The 22,358-nt window shown below is 48.0% G+C and overlaps 2 protein-coding genes across 3 annotated transcripts in view; one reads left to right on the top strand and one right to left on the bottom strand.

The window, feature by feature from the left end:
• Positions 1-604: 604 nt before the first annotated feature.
• On the top strand, positions 605-4,033 carry LOC122432103 (liprin-alpha-1-like). Of its 2 annotated transcripts, XM_043453900.1 has the most exons (3): positions 605-1,107; positions 1,946-2,115; positions 3,489-4,033. In XM_043453900.1, the coding sequence occupies exons 1-3, from the start codon at positions 956-958 to the stop codon at positions 3,542-3,544; spliced, it is 378 nt and encodes a 125-aa protein (XP_043309835.1). In that variant the 5' UTR covers positions 605-955; the 3' UTR covers positions 3,545-4,033. The 2 variants fall into 2 exon arrangements, with proteins under 2 accessions (XP_043309835.1, XP_043309834.1); XM_043453899.1 differs by lacking the exon at positions 3,489-4,033 and having other exon boundaries at positions 1,946-2,454.
• A 1,240-nt stretch (positions 4,034-5,273) lies between these two features.
• The window catches only part of LOC122431618, a 636,199-nt gene continuing 619,114 nt past the window's right edge, over positions 5,274-22,358 (bottom strand). The window contains exon 11 of the mRNA XM_043452861.1: positions 5,274-6,732. The gene's annotated coding sequence lies outside the window, so the exon portion shown is untranslated. The remainder of the gene's footprint in view (positions 6,733-22,358) is intronic.

Raw genomic sequence — 22,358 nt, 5'->3', positions numbered from 1 at the left:
TGTTCCCCACACTGTTGCCACCACTGTCTTTCCTGTCCTCACACCCAGGACCAGCGGGAAAGCTGGGACTCCAGGAGCGATCATCTTTTTTTTTGTTGTTTTAGTTAGTTTATTTTTTAATTGAGGATAATTGCTTTACAGAATTTTGTTCTTTTCTGTCAAACCTCAACATGAATTAGCCATAGGTATACATATACCTCTTCCCTTTTGAACCTCCCTCCCATTTCCCTCCCAATCCCACCGCTCTAGGTGGCTACAAGATCATCTCTTAGTGAAGACCTAGGGGTGCTTTATGTAGACCACAGTGAGTAAATTAAACTGGACTGCGTGTAAGCACTTCACTGTGTAGCCCCCGTCGTGTGTTACAGAGAAATACGAGCCAGACACATGGTGTTCGCATGCCGGGTTAGGTGCCTTTCCTGTGCTTCACTTGGTGTCACGGGTTCCAGTAACCTGCATCATCACTACAAATGATCTTGGGTGGTGGTACAAGCTGTTTCCTTTTCTCCTTCAAACAGAAAGGTCTGGAAGGCTTGCTGAGAGGTTCCTTACCCTTGCTCGTGGTGCTTCTGAGCAGCATCTGGCGATGAGCACAGTCCTTTCATCAGGGCAGTTGGTGCCATGCAGGGTTCATGGGGCTGGCGTCGCTCTGCTCTCCTGCCCGGCGGGGCCATCTGGTCACCGCATTCCAGGCAGGGCGGAGCCCCGCTGCAGGGAGGCTCCTGTCCGGGGTCTCTGCACTCAGTCAGGTGCTCTCACTGCCCCATGCCCCGCTTCTCTACAAGACAGTCCTTTAAGATGGCATTAAGCTAGTACAAGGCATTTTTTATACTTGGCGGATAGCATGGCTAATAGATTTTCAAATATGTTTGTGCTTATAATGTAAGGCCTGTATGATTGCCTTTTTTGACACAGTCTCTTGTTAGCCAATTTTACACTTAGCTCATTCCCTCAGATGCCAGCTCTACGGGAAGAGGTGCAAAATGACAAGACAACCATCACTTCTGAAACCTCGAGCCCTGCCTCGCCTGAGTCCCTTCGGCTGGAGCAGCTGCACACAAGGACGCTTCGCGCGGCCAGCCCCGAGGACGTCAGGGACGCCCGCAAGTAAGGGGCCTGTGCCCCTCGTCAGTTTCAGGAGCCCTGCGCCTCTTGTCTTGAAAGAGGTGGAAGAATGGTTTTAAAGGAATCGCACTGGATGCGGTGCCTGTGTTTAGTGGTGAACTTCAGATGCTGGGGGAGAAGAGCTCAGGGACCTCAGTGATTTTAGAAAATGTCCATCTCTGCGGATTGACTCCTGTGGGAGCTTTCTTCCTGCTCTTGCTAGAGGTCTGCCCGTCCGGGACGCGTTCCTGATGGTGATGGCCCCGTGCCTCTCAGGTTCGCTCTTGAGGGTCCCTCCCTTTTCCTCAAGGGTCTCCTCTCAGGAGACTCTGTCCCCTCCTGTGGCTGACACTGTCCTCATTCGACCACCACCTGCTGAACTCCCGGCCTGAGCCAGGAAGCCCCCGACGGAGGGCACGAGTGGTCTCCTGACCAGCAGCCCTGCACGGTGACCGTCGCTCTCCTGCCACGGCCGGGGACGGTCACCCTGCGGGAGGCGGGGGGAGCTGCCCAGAGCTGGGGAGCTCGACTTCTCTGGGAGCCTCGTCACCTGACAAGCGGTGACCCTGAGGGAGGGTCGGAGCGCCCTCTGCACCGGCTGGCCTGGAGTCAAGCCCTCCTCGGGGGCAGCTCCAGTCAGAGACTCTCAGCTTCCCGGGGCCGATGTCTGTGGCCGGGAGCCCCCATTGGTCGTGTGCAGTGTGGTTGGTGAAGCAGATGCCACTGTCTGCTCAAGGTGGAGGCACGGGTGTTGCTGGTGGGCGGTTCTATCAGTCGGTCTTGGGGAGGGGTGTGTGTTTGCACGAGGGCGCTGGTTAAAGGGCGTTTTCTCTCCCCAAAGCTCGACGGACTCTCAGGACGGCCCCGGGGGCAACCCCAGCATCAACAGCAGCCAGGACTCCATGGACAAAGCCCCAAAGAAGAAGGGCATCAGGTGCTCCATCGGCCGCTTCTTTGGCAAGAAGGAAAGGGGCCGGCCTGGACACCCCGGTAAGGAGGCCTTAGGACCAGGTGGGTGCTTCCCCGTTCAGAGGAGGAGGGCCTGCAGGCATGTCCCTTCTGTGTCTCCCCCCCTGCCCCATGAGGCTCCTGTCACTCACGCTCGGGGTCCTCCTGGGAGCAGGAGCGGAGGAGGCGTCTGTCTTCTCGGTGGGTCCGAGATGATCGGATGAGTTAATGAGTGGGTAGGTGGGTGGATGGATGGATAGATTAGTGAGTGGATGGATTGATGAACCGATGGCTGGCTCGATGGGTGGATGGAATTTGTGAGTGGATGGATGGATGGATTAGTGAGTGGATGGATGGATGAACAGATGGCTGGCTGGATAGGTGGATGAACAGAGGATGGAATGAATAAAGCAGATGTTTATACTCCAGTGCTAGAAACATATTCTGTGAAGTTGATTGAGTAGGAGCTAGGCAATGATTGTTTCCCCCAGAACACTGACAAGTGTTTGGAAACGGCCCAAGTGTTCATCAGTGAGGGGTGAGGTACGATCTGTGGACACCCTGCAAGGAACAGGCCCTCCTCCTCCTTCCTGCTAACTTCCCCAACCCCAGGAGCTCTCAGGGGTTCTGCCCATGTCCCCACCCCACCCCACAGCCACACAGGTCCTCCTCGGGTCTCCTCATCACACAGTTTTATCATCAGGGCCCATCTCGTTCGGCTTCATCTGCTTGAGGACAGAGTATGTTCATGCCTCTTCAGGCAGATATGTGTGAGTGTCTTGTTTGTGCTGGGTGTGGGATGTACAGGGGTAATTAAACCAGATGTGGTCTGGACCACAGTTAAGTGACAAGAGAGAAAAAGGAGCAGGTTATTAAATGCTATCCCTCTTATAAATAAATACAACGCTGAGATGGTGGTGCATTGATCATATACCAGATGCTGGATGTGCCCGTTCCCAAGCAGGTGCTGCCACCTCCCCATTTACAGAGGAAGACACAGTGATGGTCACGCGGTCAGGGAGTGGTGAGGGCAGCTTCACACCCACGCAGTGGGACCACGCACTTTGCTGAGCCCCAGCCACCTCTCTGGTGGATGCAACAGGAATGAGATGGTTCTATGGCATCACTGATTGAATGGACATGAGTTTGAGCAAACTCCAGGAGATAGTAAAGGACAGGAAAGCCTGGAGTGCTGCAGTCCACACAGTGGCAAAGAGTCGGACACAACTGAGTGACTGAACTAAAGCCTGGATGTGTGCTAACCTGCTTCAGTTGTGTCTGACTCTTTGTGACCCCAGGGACTGTAGCCCACTAGCTCCTCTGTCCATGGGATTCTCCAGGCAAGAATACTGGAGTGGGCTGTCATGCCCTCCTCCAGGCCATCTTCTCGACCCAGGGACCGAACGCACATCTCTCATTATCTCTTGCATTGGCAGGCAGGATCTTTACCACTAGAGCCACCTGGAAAGCCCCAATGAACCCTGACAACTAGAAAATGCAGGAAACAAGGACTGCTCCTAATTTAAACTGGAAGAGCAGCAAGTACAGGTTGTAACGAGGAAAACACACGATGAGGGACAACAGTGCCGACAGAAACAAGCAGGGATGTGTTCACCCACATAAAGAAAACATCTGTGCCATTCGGAAGAGGGGCCCGTCAACCCTTGGAGGGACAGTTGGAACCGGAATGAAAACTGAGGCCATGGTCAGCAGTGCCCACGCACACAGCCCATGTGGCGTGGTGTCACTCACCGGGCTTCCTGCGTCCCCAGAGCTGCTGGCGGTAACATCTCTGAGCGCTAGGCCGGGCAGCGTCCCCGAGTGAGCTAAGGCATCGCTGCTGTCCTTCCAGTGCTGCTGCGGGGCCCTCTGTGGGCGGCCACCGTCATCGCCTGCCCTGCCGCCTGCTGGGGCCCGACTGTCCCCCTGGGATCCTTTCAGCCCTTGAGCTTGGGTGTTCCCAGCCCTCCACCACACCAGACTGGGACGCAACTCAGGACTTGGGCTTGAGATATCAAGACGACTGTGAATCTGGAAGGACACAGTCCTGGGACCCATGAGAGAGCAGGAGAGCAGAGCCCCCACGGGGAGGACGCAGAGTCGGGCAACATGCCCACAGCCACGGCTGCCTCCTGCACAAGTGCCCCTTCGCCTCTCCTTGACCTGAAACAGAGCCCAGCTGCTGCTGCTCCGCAGGTGCTTCCTGGAGATGCACCTCCTGCAAGAGCCATTGTCCTGCGGCTCTGGGGCTGCCTGAGTGTGCTCAGGAGCATCAGACAAGTGGAGCTGCCACGCCTGATACTGGAGGTGGGGGGCCTGATAGTGGGGAACGGCCTGAGGCCGGGGGAGGGTCTGAGGGTGGGGGAGTGCCTGATGCTGGACTAGGGTCTCATGCTGGGGGAGGGTCTGAGGGTGGGGGAGGGCCTGATGCTGGACTAGGGTCTGATGCTGGGGGAAGGTCTGATGCTGGTTAGGGTCTGTTGCTGGACTAGTGCCTGACGCTGAAGGAGGGTCTGATGCTGGGGGGGAACGTCTGATGCTGGGGGGAAGTCCTGATGATGGTGGGCAGCCTGCTCCCAGATATACACAGAGTTGTGATTATAAATCTCTGTGAGAAAGCTTTTTTTCATACTTTCCTGACCACCTTGGTGTGTTCTTTTTTTCTGAAGCATAATTGCTGTGCAGTATCGGCTTGATTTCTGCCATACACCAATATGAATTAGCCATAGATGAACGTATGTCTCCTCCCTCTTGAATCTCCCTCCCACCTCCCCTTGCTACATTCTTGTTTCTATGGATATATGAATAAAGACTGTTGACTAAAATAACATAAAAAGCTCCCACACACAGGCGTGCACACGCACACTCCCTAGTGCATCATTCGGGTCCGCATCAGGGTTGCCCTTGGCCACCCCGCCCTGGGATCCACGGTGAGGCTTGACACCCACACTTTGTTCCCATCCTCGGCCCGCTGCCCACGCCTCCGCAGCAGAGGGGCCCTGTCCCCGCAGATGCTGAAGTGATGGAGCCTCTTGTCTCCAGAGCCAAGAGCATGAATACCAGGTCGGTCGTCCTTTGGGGACATCTATGCTTCCGCCTTCTAGCCTTTCCATTGTATCCATCCGTTTCTCTTAACAATGTCCGATGACACAGGCTCCCATTACCAGCTCTGGTCTGTTCTCAGAGTACAGCTTACCCTCGGCACACTCTATTGGCAGTGGGAAATTTTCCTTCAGTACTTTATTGAAAGAAAGCAATAAATAATACTGTGATAAAAATAGCTCAAAAGTAGACTGTACGTACTTTGTCACATATTCAGGAAGTTCACCAAAGATTAGTAGAAAAACAGAATGGTAACAATGAATTGTACAAGTAAATTAAAGGTGGAACCCACATGTAAAGATACGTGCCGTCTCTGTCTACTGAGATATCACTGCATAATAAATGACGCACTGTGATCTGAACTCATCTCTTGCTGGCTTTTTTAATGTGCTCCTGAAAGAGTAAAAGTTACATTTGCTGCTTATACAATCCAAAATGGCTATGTCATCAAAATCTATAAATGTACGCCTAGGTCCATTCTTTAAACATGTTTACAGATAAAAAGATGCTTTACATAAGAAAACTAAGGCCTTTGTTAGAGCTGCTCTACGCTGTCTGTCTGTGGGACGTGGTTCCTTCACCGTCCAGCGCACCGGCTCTGCAGCGGGTGCAGGGCATCGCGATTGTTCCCTGAAGAGTCTCAGCGGAGAGAGGGACCCGGGTCCTCAGAGACCAGGTCACGGGAGAGATTGTCATAGTCGTCTTCTACTCATGCTTTCAGCCCAGACTTCACTAGAAGCTCACATTCAACACCCAGTACTTTTAAATTGCTTCACTCTGCAGAGAAAAAGCATTTCTTGCTAGAAAAAGTACAGTTTAGGTCAGTCGTTAAAATAGAACAATTGGTTGAAAGTAAGTTTGCTCATTTCAGAGTGAGTGTTGGAGAGCTCGGTTACATTCTGGAAGGATAATGCACACCGTGTCATGATGATTTTACAATTGCAGGAAAACCCCTTCTCTCATGGTTTATCATTTAAAAATTAAACAAGAATAATTACAATAAATGCATCATTTACAAAAGCCCTATATTTGTTCATAGGATTTATACAGACAAGCATTACAGTACATTCATTTGAAAGACTAAAATCAGGTATCAGAACATGAATTGATCTGAAAGGATATATATAGCCTGGCTATACAAGAAAAGGTCAGTATATAAATAAAGTCATAAGTTTACATAAATATAAGAAACATTAAATTTTAAAACATTTTCTCTATGGTATTCATGAATTTTTCACTAATTAAAAAGTCTGTAATAAAATACCTTAGGGGCCATACAACAACTTTAAACAGATTAAAGATCGCATCGAGTTCAAAATGTCTTTGTCGTATTCTGGACGCTGTATAATCACCTGTAGCATTAGTGCGGGTAAACTGGAAACACACACAGTCGAGTCAGTCCTGGGGCGGTGGCTGCTGAAGGTGGCAGGAAGGAGGGGGAGGGCTGTTCCTTGTGGAGTGTCCACAGATTGCACCTCACCCCTCACTGATAGCACTTAGGCCGTTTCCAAACACTTGTCACTGTTCTGGAGAAAACAATGATCGCCCAGCTCCTACTTAATTTCCTAGAATATGTTTCTAGAATTGGAGTGTAAACATATGTAAACATTATTCATTCCATCCTCTGTTCATCCACCTAGCCAGCCAGCCAGCCATCTGTTCATCCATCCATCTACTCACTAATCCATCCATCCATCCATCCACCCATCCATCCAGTCAGCCAGTCATCTGTCCATCCATCTACTATTATCTACTCATTAATCCATTCATCCACCCATCCATCCATCCATCTGTCTATCAATCCATCCATCTATCCACCCACCATCTATCCATGCATGTATCCAACCACCCATCCATCCATCTACCTGTCTAACCACCCTTCCATCCATCCACGCATTAATCCATCCATCCATCTGTTCATTTATCCATCCATCATCCATCTGTTCATTTATCCATCCATCATCCATCTGTTCATTTATCCATCCATCCATCCATCTATACAAACTTCCTTCCTCCCTCCCCTGATCCCTTCCTTCCATCTTTCGTTCCTCAGAACTTTACATTTTTGTGCAGATTGGTATCTTATTCCTCTTAAGTTTAATCATAGGGTATCTCTATTCCCCCCACAACCTTACTCTTTCTGATTACATCCTTTATCCACTGCAATTTCCAGGAATTACACACTGATTCTTTTGCCAACAATAACTCTGGAGAGTTGTTACCATCTGACTCCCTGACAGAGCTGTTCTATTATTACCATGTTTCAGCTGATACTTTTGTGTTTTTCAGGTAGGCCATTATATCATCTTCAATCACTGGCTAATTTAATTTCCTCATTCAGCTATCACAATTATTATTGATTTTTCTTGTTCGATAGCACATTCTAGAACTTTCAGAGCATTGATAATTAACAGAGGTGATCACAGCATCTTTGACTTGTCCCTGACTTTAATGAGACCACTTGTGACACATCACTATTCAGTGTGATTTTGGCCCTTGGGTTGAAATAGATGTTTCCAACTCTGTTTCAAAGCTGTCCTTTTTGGTTTTGAAAGAGTTTTTTAGTGGGAAGATGTTCAGTTCTATCCAAATGAAGTGGGCAACAGAGGATGAGGTGGTCAGGTGGCATCACAGACTCCATGGACATGAGCAAATTCTAGGAGATAGTGAAGAACAGGGAAGCCTGGGGTGCTGCAGTTCATGGGGTTGCAAAGAGTAAGAATGACTTAGCAATAGAATAACAATAACAACAGTGGGAAGATGTTGAGTTCTATCCAGTCTCTTCTTCAGCATCAAGTCAAGAAGACCACACGTGGGGTGGAATGTAGGAGGCCATGATTCTCCTGCCCTGGCCTGTAGCTGCCCCCTTTGCCACGCTACTTTGCAACATTTCCCGTCAAGAGACACAGCGTATTTCTGCAGCTTCTGGGCTGGCCTTGTGACTTGGCTTGGCCAACAGAAACAGGCAAAGTGACAAGCCTCACAGGGCCTTGAGAGCACTGCTCTTTGGCCACTTCCCTGTGAACAATCCCAGGCCAGCCTGCTGGAGGACAGGACTCCCATCATCATCCCTGCCAGCAGCCAGCTTGTCCACCATGAACCACGGCTACCCTTGAGCAGCCAAGCTCAGCTGACCCACCAGCTGACTGTGGATGCAGGACTGTCCCCACTGGAGATCGACCACACATCTAGCTCCAGTCAGCCCCCGACCCACAGCCTGATGAGAGATAATGGGTGGCTGTTTGCAGCCACTAAGTTCTAGGTGGTTCACTGTGCAACAGTAGATAACCACAGAAAGGCTGTTCTCTTTTGGCCTGTTGAACATGAACTGATGTTTACTGTTGTGTCCTGGAAATCATAGAATGAGCCTATACGTGTGATTGGGCCCAATTTTTTGACATGCGGCCGAGTTGCCAAAAACTCAGCAAATGTGACCAGGCGCTCTTTATCAGAATTGGCTGAGACTTTATAAAATCGAAGCCTCATTTTGTCTTATTGCTTCGAGAAATGATGCTACTGGGATTTCCCTGATGCTCCAGTGGCTAAGACCCCACGCTCCCAATGCAGAGGGCCTGGGTTTGATCCCTGCTCGGGAAATTAGATCCCACGTGCCACGACTAAAGATCCTCACGTGAGACTCTGCCCTGAACCGTGAAAACTGGACTGTAGAGAGGGCTGAGTGCCAAAGAATTGATGCTTTTGAACTGTGGTGTTGGAGAAGACTCTTGAGAGTCTCTTGGACTGCAAGGACATCAAACCAGTCAATCCTAAAGGAAATCAACCCTGAATATTCACTGGAAGGACTGATGCCTGAAGCTAAAGCTCCAATACTTTGACCAACTGATGTGAAGAGCTGACTCATTGGAAAAGACCCTGATGCTGGGAAAGATTGAGGGCAGGAGGAAAAGGGGGCGTCAGAGGATGAGATGGTTGGATGGCATCACTGACTCCATGGACATGAGTTTGAGTAAGCTCTGGGAGATGGTGAAGGACAGGGAAGCCTGGTGTGTTGCATCGATGGAGTCTCAAAGAGTCGGACGTGACTTAGTGACTGAACAACAACAAAATGTGGTCTTCAGCCCCCATCTCACTCCTACCCCCAGGCTTAGTGCCTGTGTCATGAGCCTCTCCTACAGTGAGGTGTCAGGGGCTGTTGTCTAGTCCAAAAGCTATTCATATCTATATTCATAATTCCACCATTACACATTCATTTCTTTGGCTGTAAAGTTTTTATGTCTCTTGAGCCTTAAACGCTAAGGCTTTTATACACCCCACCTGGCTTCCTTTGGGCCTCTCTTGGTTTTGTGGACGTGTACTTGTTATAAAGTGAATTCTGGACATGTTTTAAGAGTCTTCTATTTAAAGTTCCTCAAGGACAGCTCCGCCCGGGTCCCAGGTAGTCGGGCTGAAATCTGTGCCCTTCAGGTTGCGGTTCTGATGTCCTCCCATGTCTCTAGGCCGGCTGTGTGCCAGAGTCAGCTCTTTCTGGCTCCTCGGGAACTCTGCCAGCCAGGTGTAAACCCTTTAGTACATGAATCAGACCACGGCGGGAGTATTTACACCGTGGAAATTGGCACATGATCCACCTACAGATCAGGGTTGGGTTTTCTTCCTGGAGAGCAGGGAGTGGGCAGGGGGCTGCATACGTTATCATCATGCTCCAGCTCTGTGCCCACGTGTCTCCCTTTCCTGAAGATGTCAAGGTCTTCAAAAGTGTCTTCTATTTTCGCTTCTCGTTATGACACTTTTTTATTTCTGCACGTTCTGTTTGGTTCTTTTCCAAGTTGGCTGTGTCAATTTTTTAATGGTTTCCTGTCCTTTGAAGGACCTTTCTATCTTGAGGTTTATTTCTGTAAACGAGGAGAGCTTTATTAGTTTCATTATCCATCTAATCCTCTCAGAATCCCAAGCTGAGGGGGTCACTTCTGCTGGTTCTCCTCTAGCTGTCTTTCATCCTGGTGGGCCTGGCGCTCTTCCCCACTGGCCACCACCCTTCCATAACCCGTGGGGCAGTTCCCAAGCCTAGGAAGAAGTTGCCCTTATCCAGAAAGACTTGGCACTTGCATTCTCCACTCATCTGAGGGCGTTATGGATAGGAACGCATTGAGCCAAGGTCACAGGCTGACGTGCCTGGACTCACTGGGGTCCTCACCCATTCCTTCTCCTGCTTGGCACCAGCACCACCTTCCTTGTAATTCCCGGGTCTGGAGGAGGGAGGCCCTTTCTGGGTCACCTGAAATTGTCGTCTCCTGGGAGTCCAAATCCATCCGGAGGGAAGGGTCTTCTGTTAGACTCCCCATCTTGGGCAGTTGCTTCTCTGGGTCTTCTCAGGTCTTCGGCAACTTTAGTGAGTGATACTTTTTTTTTTTTAATTGTTTTCCACGAGAGGCTAGATCTGAGTAATCTACCCACTCATCATCAAAGTAGGCCTGTGACTGAATACATGTCTTTTATTCCTTCAACAAGCCAGGCATTGGGAGCCAGACCCTATGCCAAGAGCTGAGGGGTATATCCGCCCCAGCCAGTCCTGCGGCCCCAGCTCGTTCAGAAAGCGCGTTCTGCGTCCAGGCTCACTGGAGACAGTCAGGGTACCATGTCCAGGATGTGTCGAAGGCATGCTTATGCCAGCGCCCCATGTGACCGCGCCCGAGTAACTGCAGCAGCTCCTCCCGGGCGGTGCAGATGTGGTCAGCAGGAACCACGGTGCAGAAATGCCTCCCTGCCGACCCTTGCCCAAGGACTGAGCACTTTCCTGTCCCCTCTGGGAGCCGTCCAGGTGGAGGGCGGGCATGAGAAAGCCAGGGTCAGACCCCAGTGGCGGTCCCAGCCTGCCCCCTCGTCCACGAGTATTAAAGTGAACCCGGTGATGTGGCCAGAGGTCGGGGAAAGATCGCAGGGGGACTGTCCCCCTGGCCCTCCTGGATCACTCAGCAGATATCATCAAGCTGGACTCCTGTGAGATGACACGTTCAGGTGACCGAGAAAGGGCCCCTGTCTTCCACCTCTGGGACTGGAAGGAGGGCGGTCCTGGTGCCGATCAGGAGAAGCATGATGAGGCCCACCCCGTGCCAGCGCTGTCCCTCCTGGGGGCACGTCGGTCACCTGAGCAGACCGATCCAGCCTGGAACCAGACTTCCAGCTCACACCCACAAGGGACCACGGTGCCAACAGGAAGAGCATGCAGGCCCCAGGGCTGCCAAGTGTGCGCCCGGTCATTAGGGACTGATGGGGCATCACGTGCCTTGAGCACATTCGAGGCGAACACGACCCCTCCCGCAGAGCAGCCATGGCCTCAGAGGCCCTCCCGCGGTGGGGTTATCCTTGGGGCTGAGGAAGCCGAGGGCACAGAGGGGGAAGCGGTCAGACGTCCGGCCCAGGCCTCCCACCGGGGCTCCGGGGCCTCCTGGCCGGGCGGTGCTCTGGAGCCGTCTGTGTGTCCCTGCCGTGTACACACGCTCCCCACAGCTGGACCGTGAGCCGGGGAGGGGTGCACACAGGATGCCGTGGAGGCCCCCAGCACCCTCAGGCCTCAGCTCTCGGCACCCCCTAATTCCCTGATGGCAGTGAGGGAGCCCTCTGGGGTGGGCGGCAGCTGTGGGGTCAGGGTGGGCTGGGGAGGTGTGCTGCCCGGAAGCCCTCTGGGGGCAGCTAGGGACCCCATGCTCAGCCTCGCTGAGGCCAACCTTCCAACAACCTCGGAGCCCGCCCTTCAGCGGAGACAGGTGACCGTCATGTACAACACGCAGGCTCAGGCAGCCGAGGGGACGAAGAGGGGCCCTGGCGTCCTCGAGCACCAGGAGTCCCTCACGGGGACGTCTTTGCTTGTTCTGTGATTCCCTTCTTCCTTCTCAAAGGAAAGTGCCGGGAACGACTGTGGTGGGGTCTTCGTTCCTGTGAGTTGAGCCGGGAGTGGAGGTTTAACCCTGTCCAGTCTGTGCTGGGCGATCCTCCCCGTCCCCTCCGCACCTTGGACGGCACAGTCCGGGTCACTGTTCTGGGCCTTCTTGGCTCTTTAGCAACATTAAGGTGTGACATTTGTTTTATTTCTTGTCTTTGTCCAGCCTTTGGTGGCAGTCCATTGCAAGGACCCTGACCCTGTCCCTTCCCCGGGCCCCTTGGCTCTCCACACGTCCATGCCAAGGCTCGAGGTCCCTGCGGTTCTGTGGCCTCCAGACTCCCCACCCAAGGGGCCGGTCTGGACAGAAGCCTCCACTCTGGGGCATCTGGCTCGGGGAGGGGACCGGCGTGGTGGTAACTTGACCTGGAGCCCAGCACAGACCCAAGTCAGTCCTGCCCTGAGTCCCATGGCCTGGCCACACCACCCCCCTTCCATGGCCTGGCTTTCTTCTGCCAGGACCTTCAGAATGGTGGAAAGGGAAGTGTGGCCTCAAGCTGGGGGGCCCAGTGTGGGCTCCTAGCCCCTGGGGGTCCCCTTGGTGGACCATAGTCCGCACTGCCGTCGGGCAGCTCTGTCCCGGCAAATGTCCCGTTACCTTGCTTTTTTGTGATGTGGCACCCCAGTTATCTCGGGGCGATTGGGAAGTCTGCTGGTGGTACATGTGCATGCCTTAGATGGGGAAAGATTATTGCTGCATTGACCCTGGTGACTCGATATTGAGAGTCTGTTAAACACAAATGGCAAGGGGAACAGACAAAAAAAGAAAAATGGAGAGTTGCTGGGTTGCTTCAGGTCTCACCTGTGATTAAGAGTGTGTACAGTCTGCACGTGAACCCGGGTTTCCACACCTGCCAGCTACCAGGTGCCAGGCGCTGATTTTAGAACCCCAGCTTCACTAAGGAGTCATTGACAGATACGGTTTGTGTGTATTCAAGTCTACATTGTGATGACTTGATGCCCATAGACGTCATGGAATGATTGCCCAACATACGCATCGCCTCATACAGTTAACTCTGTGTGTGTATCTTAATGTTGTTCTTATAATCCATGGAGAAGGCAATGGCAACCCACCCCAGTACTCTTGCTTGGAAAATCCTATGGACGGAGGAGCCTGGTAGGCTGCAGTCCATGGGGTCGCTGAGAGTCGGACACGACTGAGTGACTTCACGTTCACACATTGGAGAAGGAAATGGCAACCCAGTCCAGTGTTCTTGCCTGGAGAATCCCAGGGACAGCGGAGCCTGGTGGACTGCCGTCTATGCGGTCGCACAGCGTCGGACACGACTGAAGCGACTTAGCAGCAGCAGCAGCATAATCCATGAATACAATGTATGTATATAGCTCTCCATTTTTTTTAGAGCTTCTTTAATTTATCTTAGAAGTTTATAGTTTGCTCTGTGTCTTGTACATTTTTAATTAGATATCTTGATATTTTCAGTGCAGTTACAAATGCTTAATATATATATAGAGAAGTGACTTCTATATTCACTTCTTCAATCCATTCATTTCAAATAATTCTTATTGTATTTTTTTATGTATACACAATTATGTCTGCAAATAAGTGCTTTTCCCCCCCTTTCCAACTGTGATAACCCTTTTCTTTTTCTTGTACGGGCGAGGATCTCCAGTACAGTGGTGAACAGAAGTAGTGAGAACAAGTATCCTTGTCTCTTTGCCATTATCTGTTGGTCCTTTAATGGACTGGAACCTGGTGGTCCGGTGTCGACGATGAGACAGGGAAGGAAGTAAAGAGGTTAACGTTCCCTGGGTTGCTTCTGGGCTCCAGGGAATCAGCCAGAAAGAGAGAGATAGAAAAAAAAAGAAAGAAAGAAAGAAAGACTCGGGGACCAAAGCTCTGATGGGGCAAAGCTGTTTTAATCAACATGGCATGCGCATATATACTGTCTAACAAAGTAGTTATTCTCAGCAAAGATAAAGATTAAAATTCCAGGCTACAAAACACAGGGTGATCCCTACCAAAGAGAGAAGAGGGTACTTATCATCATAATGAGAAACTAATAAAGGAAGTGCCTGGATTCCTTGGCCCCAGGAAAGGTGTGCCTCTCCTCTTAATTAATAAGGGCCAGAGGTTTCCTGACAATTATCAGAGGAAAAGCTTTCAGTATTTCACCATCACCTATGGTATTAGCTTTTTTGTAGATATTTTTATAAAAATATGTAAATTCTCCTGTTAGTTTCCTATGACTTTTTTCTTAGTCATGAACTAAAATTATTACACTAAATTTTCTTCAGTTTATTTTCTGCAGATTTTGAAACAGGTGATTGTTCTTTTATATGGTGATTTAACTTTAAAAAAATTTTGTGATTGTAAAACCATCCCAACCTGATCTCAATATATTCTCCTTTTATTGGACTGTATTTGTTAGTGTTTTATTTAGGATTATTTCATCTATCCTCAGAGTCAGTAATTTGACCTTCTTGTACTTCTTTTCCTTGTTGGGTTTAGTATCACGGTTATGCTAGTCTTATAAAACAAGGTGGAGAGTATTCCTTGTTTACCCCGAGAGTTCCTGGGAGACTGCTGTTTTCTTCCCTCGATTTTTGGAAGAATTGATTGGCAACACCTGTTGGTCTCATTGTGGGGAGGCTTTTATTTCAGATTTAATTTTTTTCATGCAAATAAAAATTTCTGATTTTGTATGTCTTCTCGGATCTGTTTAGGTAAAGCATTTCCCCCCTGCTAGGAACTGATCGAGGCCAGCAGACTCTCCAATAGTAAGTGAACTGTGGTTCATGGTATCTTTCTTATCTGCAAGACGTGTTGTCTCCCCTTTTAAAAAACCTTGATACTGGTGATTTGTGCTCTGTCTCTTTTTCTTAATCAGCTTCTCTAGGGCTTTTTCATTTTTATCAGTCCTTTCAAAGAGCCAACTTTTGGCTTTGTTTTAAAAATTTCATATTGGCTTTTTGTTTCCTGATTTTCTGCTCCTTTTTCTTCCATCTGCCTTGTGTTTCATTTGCTATACTTTTTTTCTGGTTTCTTGGGCTAGAGGCTTAATTGATTTTTAGCGTTCCTTCTTTTCCAGTATATGTGTTTAAGGCTTTAAGTAACCCTCTAAACACAGTTCGCTGCGTCCCACAAGTTTGAATAAGGCAGATTTTCATTATCTTTTATGGAAAAGTCTCTTCTAATTTTCATTGTGTTTTTAAAAATTTTTATTCATGAAATTCTTCAAGAAGTATGTCATGTAACTTCCCAATGTCTGGGGAGGTTTTTCTAGTGACCCTTTTATGATTCCTAGCTTAATTCCTTGAAGAGCCCCATCTTAGTCTTTTTGGGCTACTGTTACAAATACCATAGACTAGCTGCTAAAGAACAGAAAGTTGCTTCTTATAGTACTGCAGGCTGGGAAGTCCCAAGATCACCAGCAGGTGCCACGTCTGGTGAGGCCTGTTTCCTGGTTCCTAGACTGCCTGCTTCTCTCTGTCCTCCCAGCACGGGGCCCATTCCCTCCTGACCTGATGCCTCCCAGAATCTGTGCCGCCTAGTATCATCTCCACGTGCAGGGTGAAGTTTGAGGGCACATAAATCGTCATCCCATTGCAATCCCTAAGTATACTCTGCATTATTTCAGTCCTTTGAAATAATTCAACCTTTCCTAATGGCCCAATATATATTCATTTTCTTATATGTTCCTTGGGCTCTAGAAAATAATATGTATCAGGGGGAATGCAGTGTTTCATGCATATCAGTTAGGTCAGGTTTGTCAATTCAGATTTCGGTAGCCATGCTGAGTAAGCAGAAGTAGGTGAAATTATCTGTAATATATTTGATTTTATCACACCCAAAAGATTATCATTTCAGTGTATAATCAACATGATAAAACCTAACAAAATATTTTTCTGTTCTTTTTTTCATGCTACGTCTTTAAACTCCAGTGTGTGTTTCACGCTTGCAGCACATCGCATTGTAGAGCCAGCCGCATTTCAGGTACTTCATGGGTGCAGGTGACTATGTCCCAGGGAGCCCAGTTCCATGACAGATGTGTCTTTATCGTCTCCCACTGCGATTATAAACTTGGCTGTTAGTCCTTTTCTCTTTCTGTCAGTATTTATGTATTGATATTTTGAGGTTATATTATTCAGTTCAGTTCAGTTACTCAGTCGTCTCTGACTCTTTGCGACCCCATGAATCACAGCACTCCAGGCCTCCCGCTCCATCACCAACTTCCCGAATTTACACAAACTCATGGCCATCGAGTCAGTGATGCCATCCAGACATCTCATCCTCTGTCGTCCCCTTCTCCTCCTGCCCCCAATCCCTCCCAGCATCAGGGTCTTCTCCAATGAGTCAACTCTTTGCATGAGGTGGCCAAAGTACTGGAGTTTCAGCTTCAATATCAGTCCTTCCAATGAACACTCAGGACTGATCTCTTTCAGGATGGACTGGTTGAATCTCCTTGTAGTCCAAGGGACTCTCAAGAGTCTTTGCCAACACCACAGTTCAAAAGCATCAATTCTTCGGTGCTCAGCTTTCTTCACAGTCCCAACTCTCACATCCATACATGACCACTGGAAAAACCATAGCCTTGTCTAGATGGACCTTTGTTGGCAAAGTAATGGCTCTGCTTTGTAATATGCTGTCTAGGTTGGCCACAACTTTCCACCCAAGGAGTAAGCGTCCTTTAATTTCATGGCTGCAATCACCATCTGCAGTGATTTTGGAGCCCAAAAATAAAGTCTGACACTGCTTCCACTGTTTCCCCATCTATTTCCCATGAAGTGATGGGACCAGATACCATGATCTTAGTCTTCTGAATGTTGAGCTTTCAGCCAACTTTTTCACTCTCCTCTTTCACTTTCATCAAGAGGCTCATTAGTTCCTCTTCACTTTCTGCATTAAGGGTGGTGTCATCTGCATATCTGAGGTTATTGATATTTCTCCTGGCACTCTTGATTCCAGCATGTGCTTCTTTCAGCCAAGCGTTTCTCGTGGTGTACTCTGCATGTAAGTTAAATAAGCAGGGTGACAATATACAACCTTGACATACTCCTTTTCCTATGTGGAACCAGTCTGTTGGTCTATGTCCAGTTCTAACTGTTGTTTCCTGACCTGCATATAGGTTTCTCAGGAGGTGGGTCAGGTGGTCTGGTATTCCCATCTCTTTCAGAATTCTCCACAGTTTATTGTGATCCACACAGTCAAAGGCTTTGGCATAGAGAATAAACCAGAAATACATGTTTTTCTGGAACTCTCTTGCTTTTTCAATGATCCAGAGGATGTTGGCAATTTGATCTCTGGTTCTTCTGCCTTTTCTAAAACCAACTTGAATATCTGGAAGTTCACGGTTCATGTATTTCTGAAGCCTGATTGGAGAATTTTGAGCATTACTTTACTAGCGTGTCAGATGAGTGCAAACATGCGGTAGTTTGAGCATTCTTTAGGATTGCCTTTCTTTGGGATTGGAATGAAAACTGACCTTTTCCAGTCCTGTGGCCACTGCTGAGTTTTCCAAATTTGCTGGCAGATTGAGTGGAGCACTTTCACAGCATCATCTTCCAGGATTTGAAATAGCCCAACTGGAATTCCATCACCTCCACTAGCTTTGTTTGTAGTGATGCTTTCTAAGGCCCACCTGACTTCACATTCCAGGATGTCTGGCTCTAGGTGAGCGATCACACCATCGACATTATCTGGATTGTGAAGATCTTTTTTCTACAGTTGCTCTGTGTATTCTTGCCACCTCTTCTTAATATCTTCAGCTTCTGCTAGGTCCATACCATTTCTGTCCTTTATTGAACCCATCTTTTCATGAATGTTCCCTTGGTATCTCTCATTTTCTTGAAGAGATCTCTAGTCTTTCCCATTCTGTTGTTTTCCTCTATTTCTTTGCATTGATCACTGAGGAAGGCTTTCTTATCTCTCCTTGCTATTCTTTGGAACTCTGCATTCAAATGGGAACATCTTTCCTTTTCTCCTTTGCTTTCACTTCTCTTCTTTTCACAGCTATTTGTAAGGCCTCCTCAGACAACCATTTTGCCTTTTTGCATTTCTTTTCCATGGGGATGGTCTTGATCCCTGTCTCCTGTACAGTGTCACGAACTTCTGTCCATAGTTCATCAGGCACTCTGTCTATCAGATCTAGTCCCTTCAATCTATTTCTCACTTCCACTATATAGTCATAAGGGATTTGATTTAGGTCATACCTGAATGGTCTAGTGGTTTTCCCTACTTTCTTCAATTTCACTCTGAATTTGGCAATAAGGAGTTCATGGTCTGAGCCACAGTCAGCTCCTGGTCTTGTTTTTGCTGACTGTACAGAGCTTCTCCATCTTTGACTGCAAAGAATACAAACAATCTGATTTCGGTGTTGACCATCTGGTGATGTCCGTGTGTAGACTCTTCTCTTGTGTTGTTGGAAGACCGTGTTTGTTGTGACCAGTGCGTTCTCTTGGCAGAACTCTATTAGCCTTTGCCCTGCTTCATTCCATACTCCAAGGCCACATTTGCCTGTTACTTCAGGTGTTTCTTCACTTCCTACTTTTGAATTCCAGTCCCCTATAATGAAAAGGACGTCTTTTTTAGCTATTAGTTCTAAAAGGTCTTGTAGGTCTTCATAGAACCATTCAGCTTCAGCTTCTACAGTGTTACTGGTTGGGGCCTAGGTTTCGATTACTGTGATATTGAATGGTTTGCCTTGGAAACGAACAGAGATCATTCTGTCATTTTTGAGATTGCATCCAAGTGCTACATTTTGGACTCTTTTGTTGACCATGATGGCTGCTCCATTTCTTCTAAGGGATTCCTGCCACAGTAGTAGATATAATGGTCATCTGAGTTAAATTCACCCATTCCTGTCCATTTCAGTTCGCTGATTTGTACAATGTTGACATTCACTCTTGGCATCTCCTGTTTGACCACTTCCAATTTGCCTTGATTCATGGACCTCACATTCCAGGTTCCTATGCAATATTGTTCTTTAAAGCATCGGACCTTGCTTCTGTCACCAGTCACATCCACAACTGTGTCTTGTTTTTGCTTTGGCTCCATTCCTTCATTCTTTCTAGAGTTATTTCTCCACTGATCTCCAGTAGCATACTAGGCACCTACCAACCTGGGGAGTTCCTCTTTCAGTATCCTATCATTTTGTCTTTTCATACTGTTCATGGGGTTCTCACAGCAAGAATACTGAAGTGGTTTGCCATTCCCTTCTCCAGTGGACCACATTCTGTCACGAGGAGATACCCCTCGTCCAAGGGAAGGAGCAGCGGCTGCGCTTTGCTGGAGCAGCCATAAAGAGATACCCCACGTCCAAGGTAAGCGAAACCCAAGTAAGACGGTAGGTGTTGCGAGAGGGAATCAAAGGACAGACACCCTGAAACCATAATCAGAGAAAACTAGCCGATCTGATCGCACGGACCACAGTCTTGTCTAACTCAATGAAACTACACCAGGATGGACGGGTCATGGTGCAGAGGTTATGTTATTAGGTACAATCAAATTTAGAATCCTCATCTTGCGAGACTGAACTTGTATCAGTATGAGATGCTCCTTTTTATTGCTAGTAATGCTTCTTACTTTAGACACTATTGGACAGTGATATTGCCACATCAGTTTTCTGTCCTTGTTTGCCTGGGTATCTTTTACTTTCACCTGTCTGTGGTCTTCCATCTTTCCATGTACCTCTGTGAATAGTGTATGGTTTTAATTTTAATCAGTTTGACCCTTTTTATCTTTCAATGAGAGTATTTGCTCTGTTTATAATTTTGATATTTCAGTGTGTAGGTACCATGTGGCGGTTTGTTTTCTGCTCGTTCCACCTATTCTGTGTCCTTCTCTCGTGCCTTCTGTTAGAAGGATGAAGTGTTTTTCTAGGTCTGTACGCCTCTGTCAGGTGATCGGGTGTACATTCGCAGATACAGCATGTGTTCTACATTCAGGTCTAACTTAGTACTTTTACTGCCTCCCTGACACGACTGTTTCCTCCTTGTCACTGTTATCCTTTAAAATTTTAGGTATATTTTTGGCATTATCATCATCGTAGAGTTAATATTTACCCTCACTGTTACCTCACTGTTGGTCTTTACTTGTTTTTTATACTTCCGTCAGAGACTACTTTTCCTTCTCCCAAAGAACTGCCTTAATATCTTTTAGTTCGTGTCTGTGGGTGATGAGCTGTCTCATTTCCATTTGCCCTAAAAGTCTTTATTTTGCTTTCACTTTGGAAGAGTGTTTTTGTTGGGTATAGAATTCCAGATTGGTTGGTATTTGTTTTTCAGCATTTCACAGGCGCCAGTCCATTATCTCCTGACTTCCTTGTTCTTGAAATGTCAGCCCTCAGGGTTGCTGTGCCATTAAAAGCCTCGCCTTTTTCCTCTGAGCACTTGAATATTTTCTTCTTGCCTTAGGCACCCGCAGAGCTGCTGAAACCAATGTGTGGTTTTCATTTTTGAGTCAATGGTCTGATTCTCCAGCCAACTCTTGCCCCCGCCCCTGTCAGTCAGTTCAGTCACTCCGTGTCTGACCCTTTGCGACCCCATGGACTGCAGCGCACCATGCCTCCCCGTCCATCACCAACTCCTGGATCCTGCCCAAGCTCATGTCCATCGAGTCGGTGATGCCATCCAACCGTCTCATCCTCTGTCATCCCCTTCTCCTCCTGCCTTCAGTCTTCCCCAGCATCAGGTTCTTTTCCAAAGAGTCAGTTCTTCGTATCAGGTGGCCAAAGTATGGGAGCTTCAGCATCCGTCTTTCCAATGAATATTCAGGACTGATTTGCTTTAGGATGGACTGGTTGGACCTCCTTGCAGTCCACAGGGCTCTCAAGAGTCTTCTCCAACACCACAGTTCAGAAGCATTGATTCTTTGGCGTTCAGCCTTCTTCCCGGGCCAACTCTCACATCCATACATGACTACTGGAAAAACCATAGCTTTGACTAAATGAACCTTTGTTGGCAAAGTAATGTCTCTGCTTTTTAATGTGCTGTCTAGGTTGATCATAGCTTTCCTTCCAAGGAGCTAGCGTCTTTTAATTTCAACATCTGCAGTCATTTGGGAGCCCAAGAAAATAAAGTCTGTCACTGTTTCCATTGTTTCCCCATTTATTTGCCAGGAAGTGATGGAGCCGGATGCCATGATCTTCATTTTTTGAATGTTGAGTTTTATGCAAGCTTTCTCACTCTCCTCTTTCACTTTCATTAAGAGGCTCTTTAGTTTCAACCCCTGGAGGCATTTCTTATTCCCCTTTCTGTCTTTTCTCCCCCATGAGGGGCCTCATTTATAGTTTTTAACAACATAGTTTAACAAGCGGGCTCCATCCATATATTCTAAACTTTTTTCCCTCTTATATATATATTTTTAACTGATCCATCCTTCAGTTCACTGATCCTCTCTTCAGCTGTGTCCAATTTGATGTTAAGACCAGAGACTGAGTTCTTAAATTCGGTCACTGTTATTTTAAAGTTCTAGCATCGGTTTTGATTCTCAGAAATTTTTCCTTTTGTCAGGTGTATTTTTGAACTGGTGAAGTTTGCATCTGATACCTCTAGCATACCTGTGATATGCTGATAAACATCTGACACCTCTGGATCTGTTTCAGTTTTTTTTCTCTTGGTCCTGTTTGTTGTCACACCCTCTTTTGCTTTTTTGGTTGCATGTTGGACATTATGTTTGGAAAACCCTAGAGGTTCTGGTGATGCTGTCTTCTCCAGAGTTTCTTCTGATGCAGACCTCTAGTGGGGACAGAGCTCTCTGTTCACTCAGGGCCTGAGTGCCTTGAGGCTGGGGGGTCCTTGTAAGCTGAGTCTCAGCAGCCATCACCCACTTTCACCCCTTACCCCAGGGAGGAGCCCTCCAGCGTCTCCGTCTGGAAGTCTGGGGTGCCTCCCAGGGCCCCCCTTCTTGGCAGGTCCTGAAGCCCACCGTCTGTCTTCTGAGCAGCACGAGGTGATGGATACTCAGCGCTCAGCTGATTTGGGCAGAGTGTTGGGTACGTTTTCTGTGCCTCCCTTTTCTTGGGGAGCTTGATCTCTAACACCCGGACTGACATGTCAGGCCTGCACTCTAATTTTTGTCTTCCCAGCCCAAGGAACCGCCCAGAGCTGTGTTAGCCAGTCCCCTCTGCTTGACTTTTTCCCTGCCTTTTCTTCGCAGAGTCAGCTTTATTCAGATGCCCTGAGGAAAGGAGAAGCCCTCTCAGACTCCAGCTCCCTCACTGAGCTTCCCTTTAGTTTGACATCTTGGATTGTGGCTGCCTAAGGACTCTTTACTGCCAAATTTAGACTTATATTGAAGAAAGTAGGGAAAACCACTAGACCATTCAGGTATGACCTAAATCAAATCCCT

The sequence above is a fragment of the Cervus canadensis genome, chromosome 30 (assembly GCF_019320065.1).
Source record: "Cervus canadensis isolate Bull #8, Minnesota chromosome 30, ASM1932006v1, whole genome shotgun sequence".
Lineage (NCBI taxonomy): Eukaryota > Metazoa > Chordata > Mammalia > Artiodactyla > Cervidae > Cervus > Cervus canadensis.
Note: the sequence above shows the minus strand (reverse complement) of the source record. Positions and strands in the feature narration are given on the sequence as shown.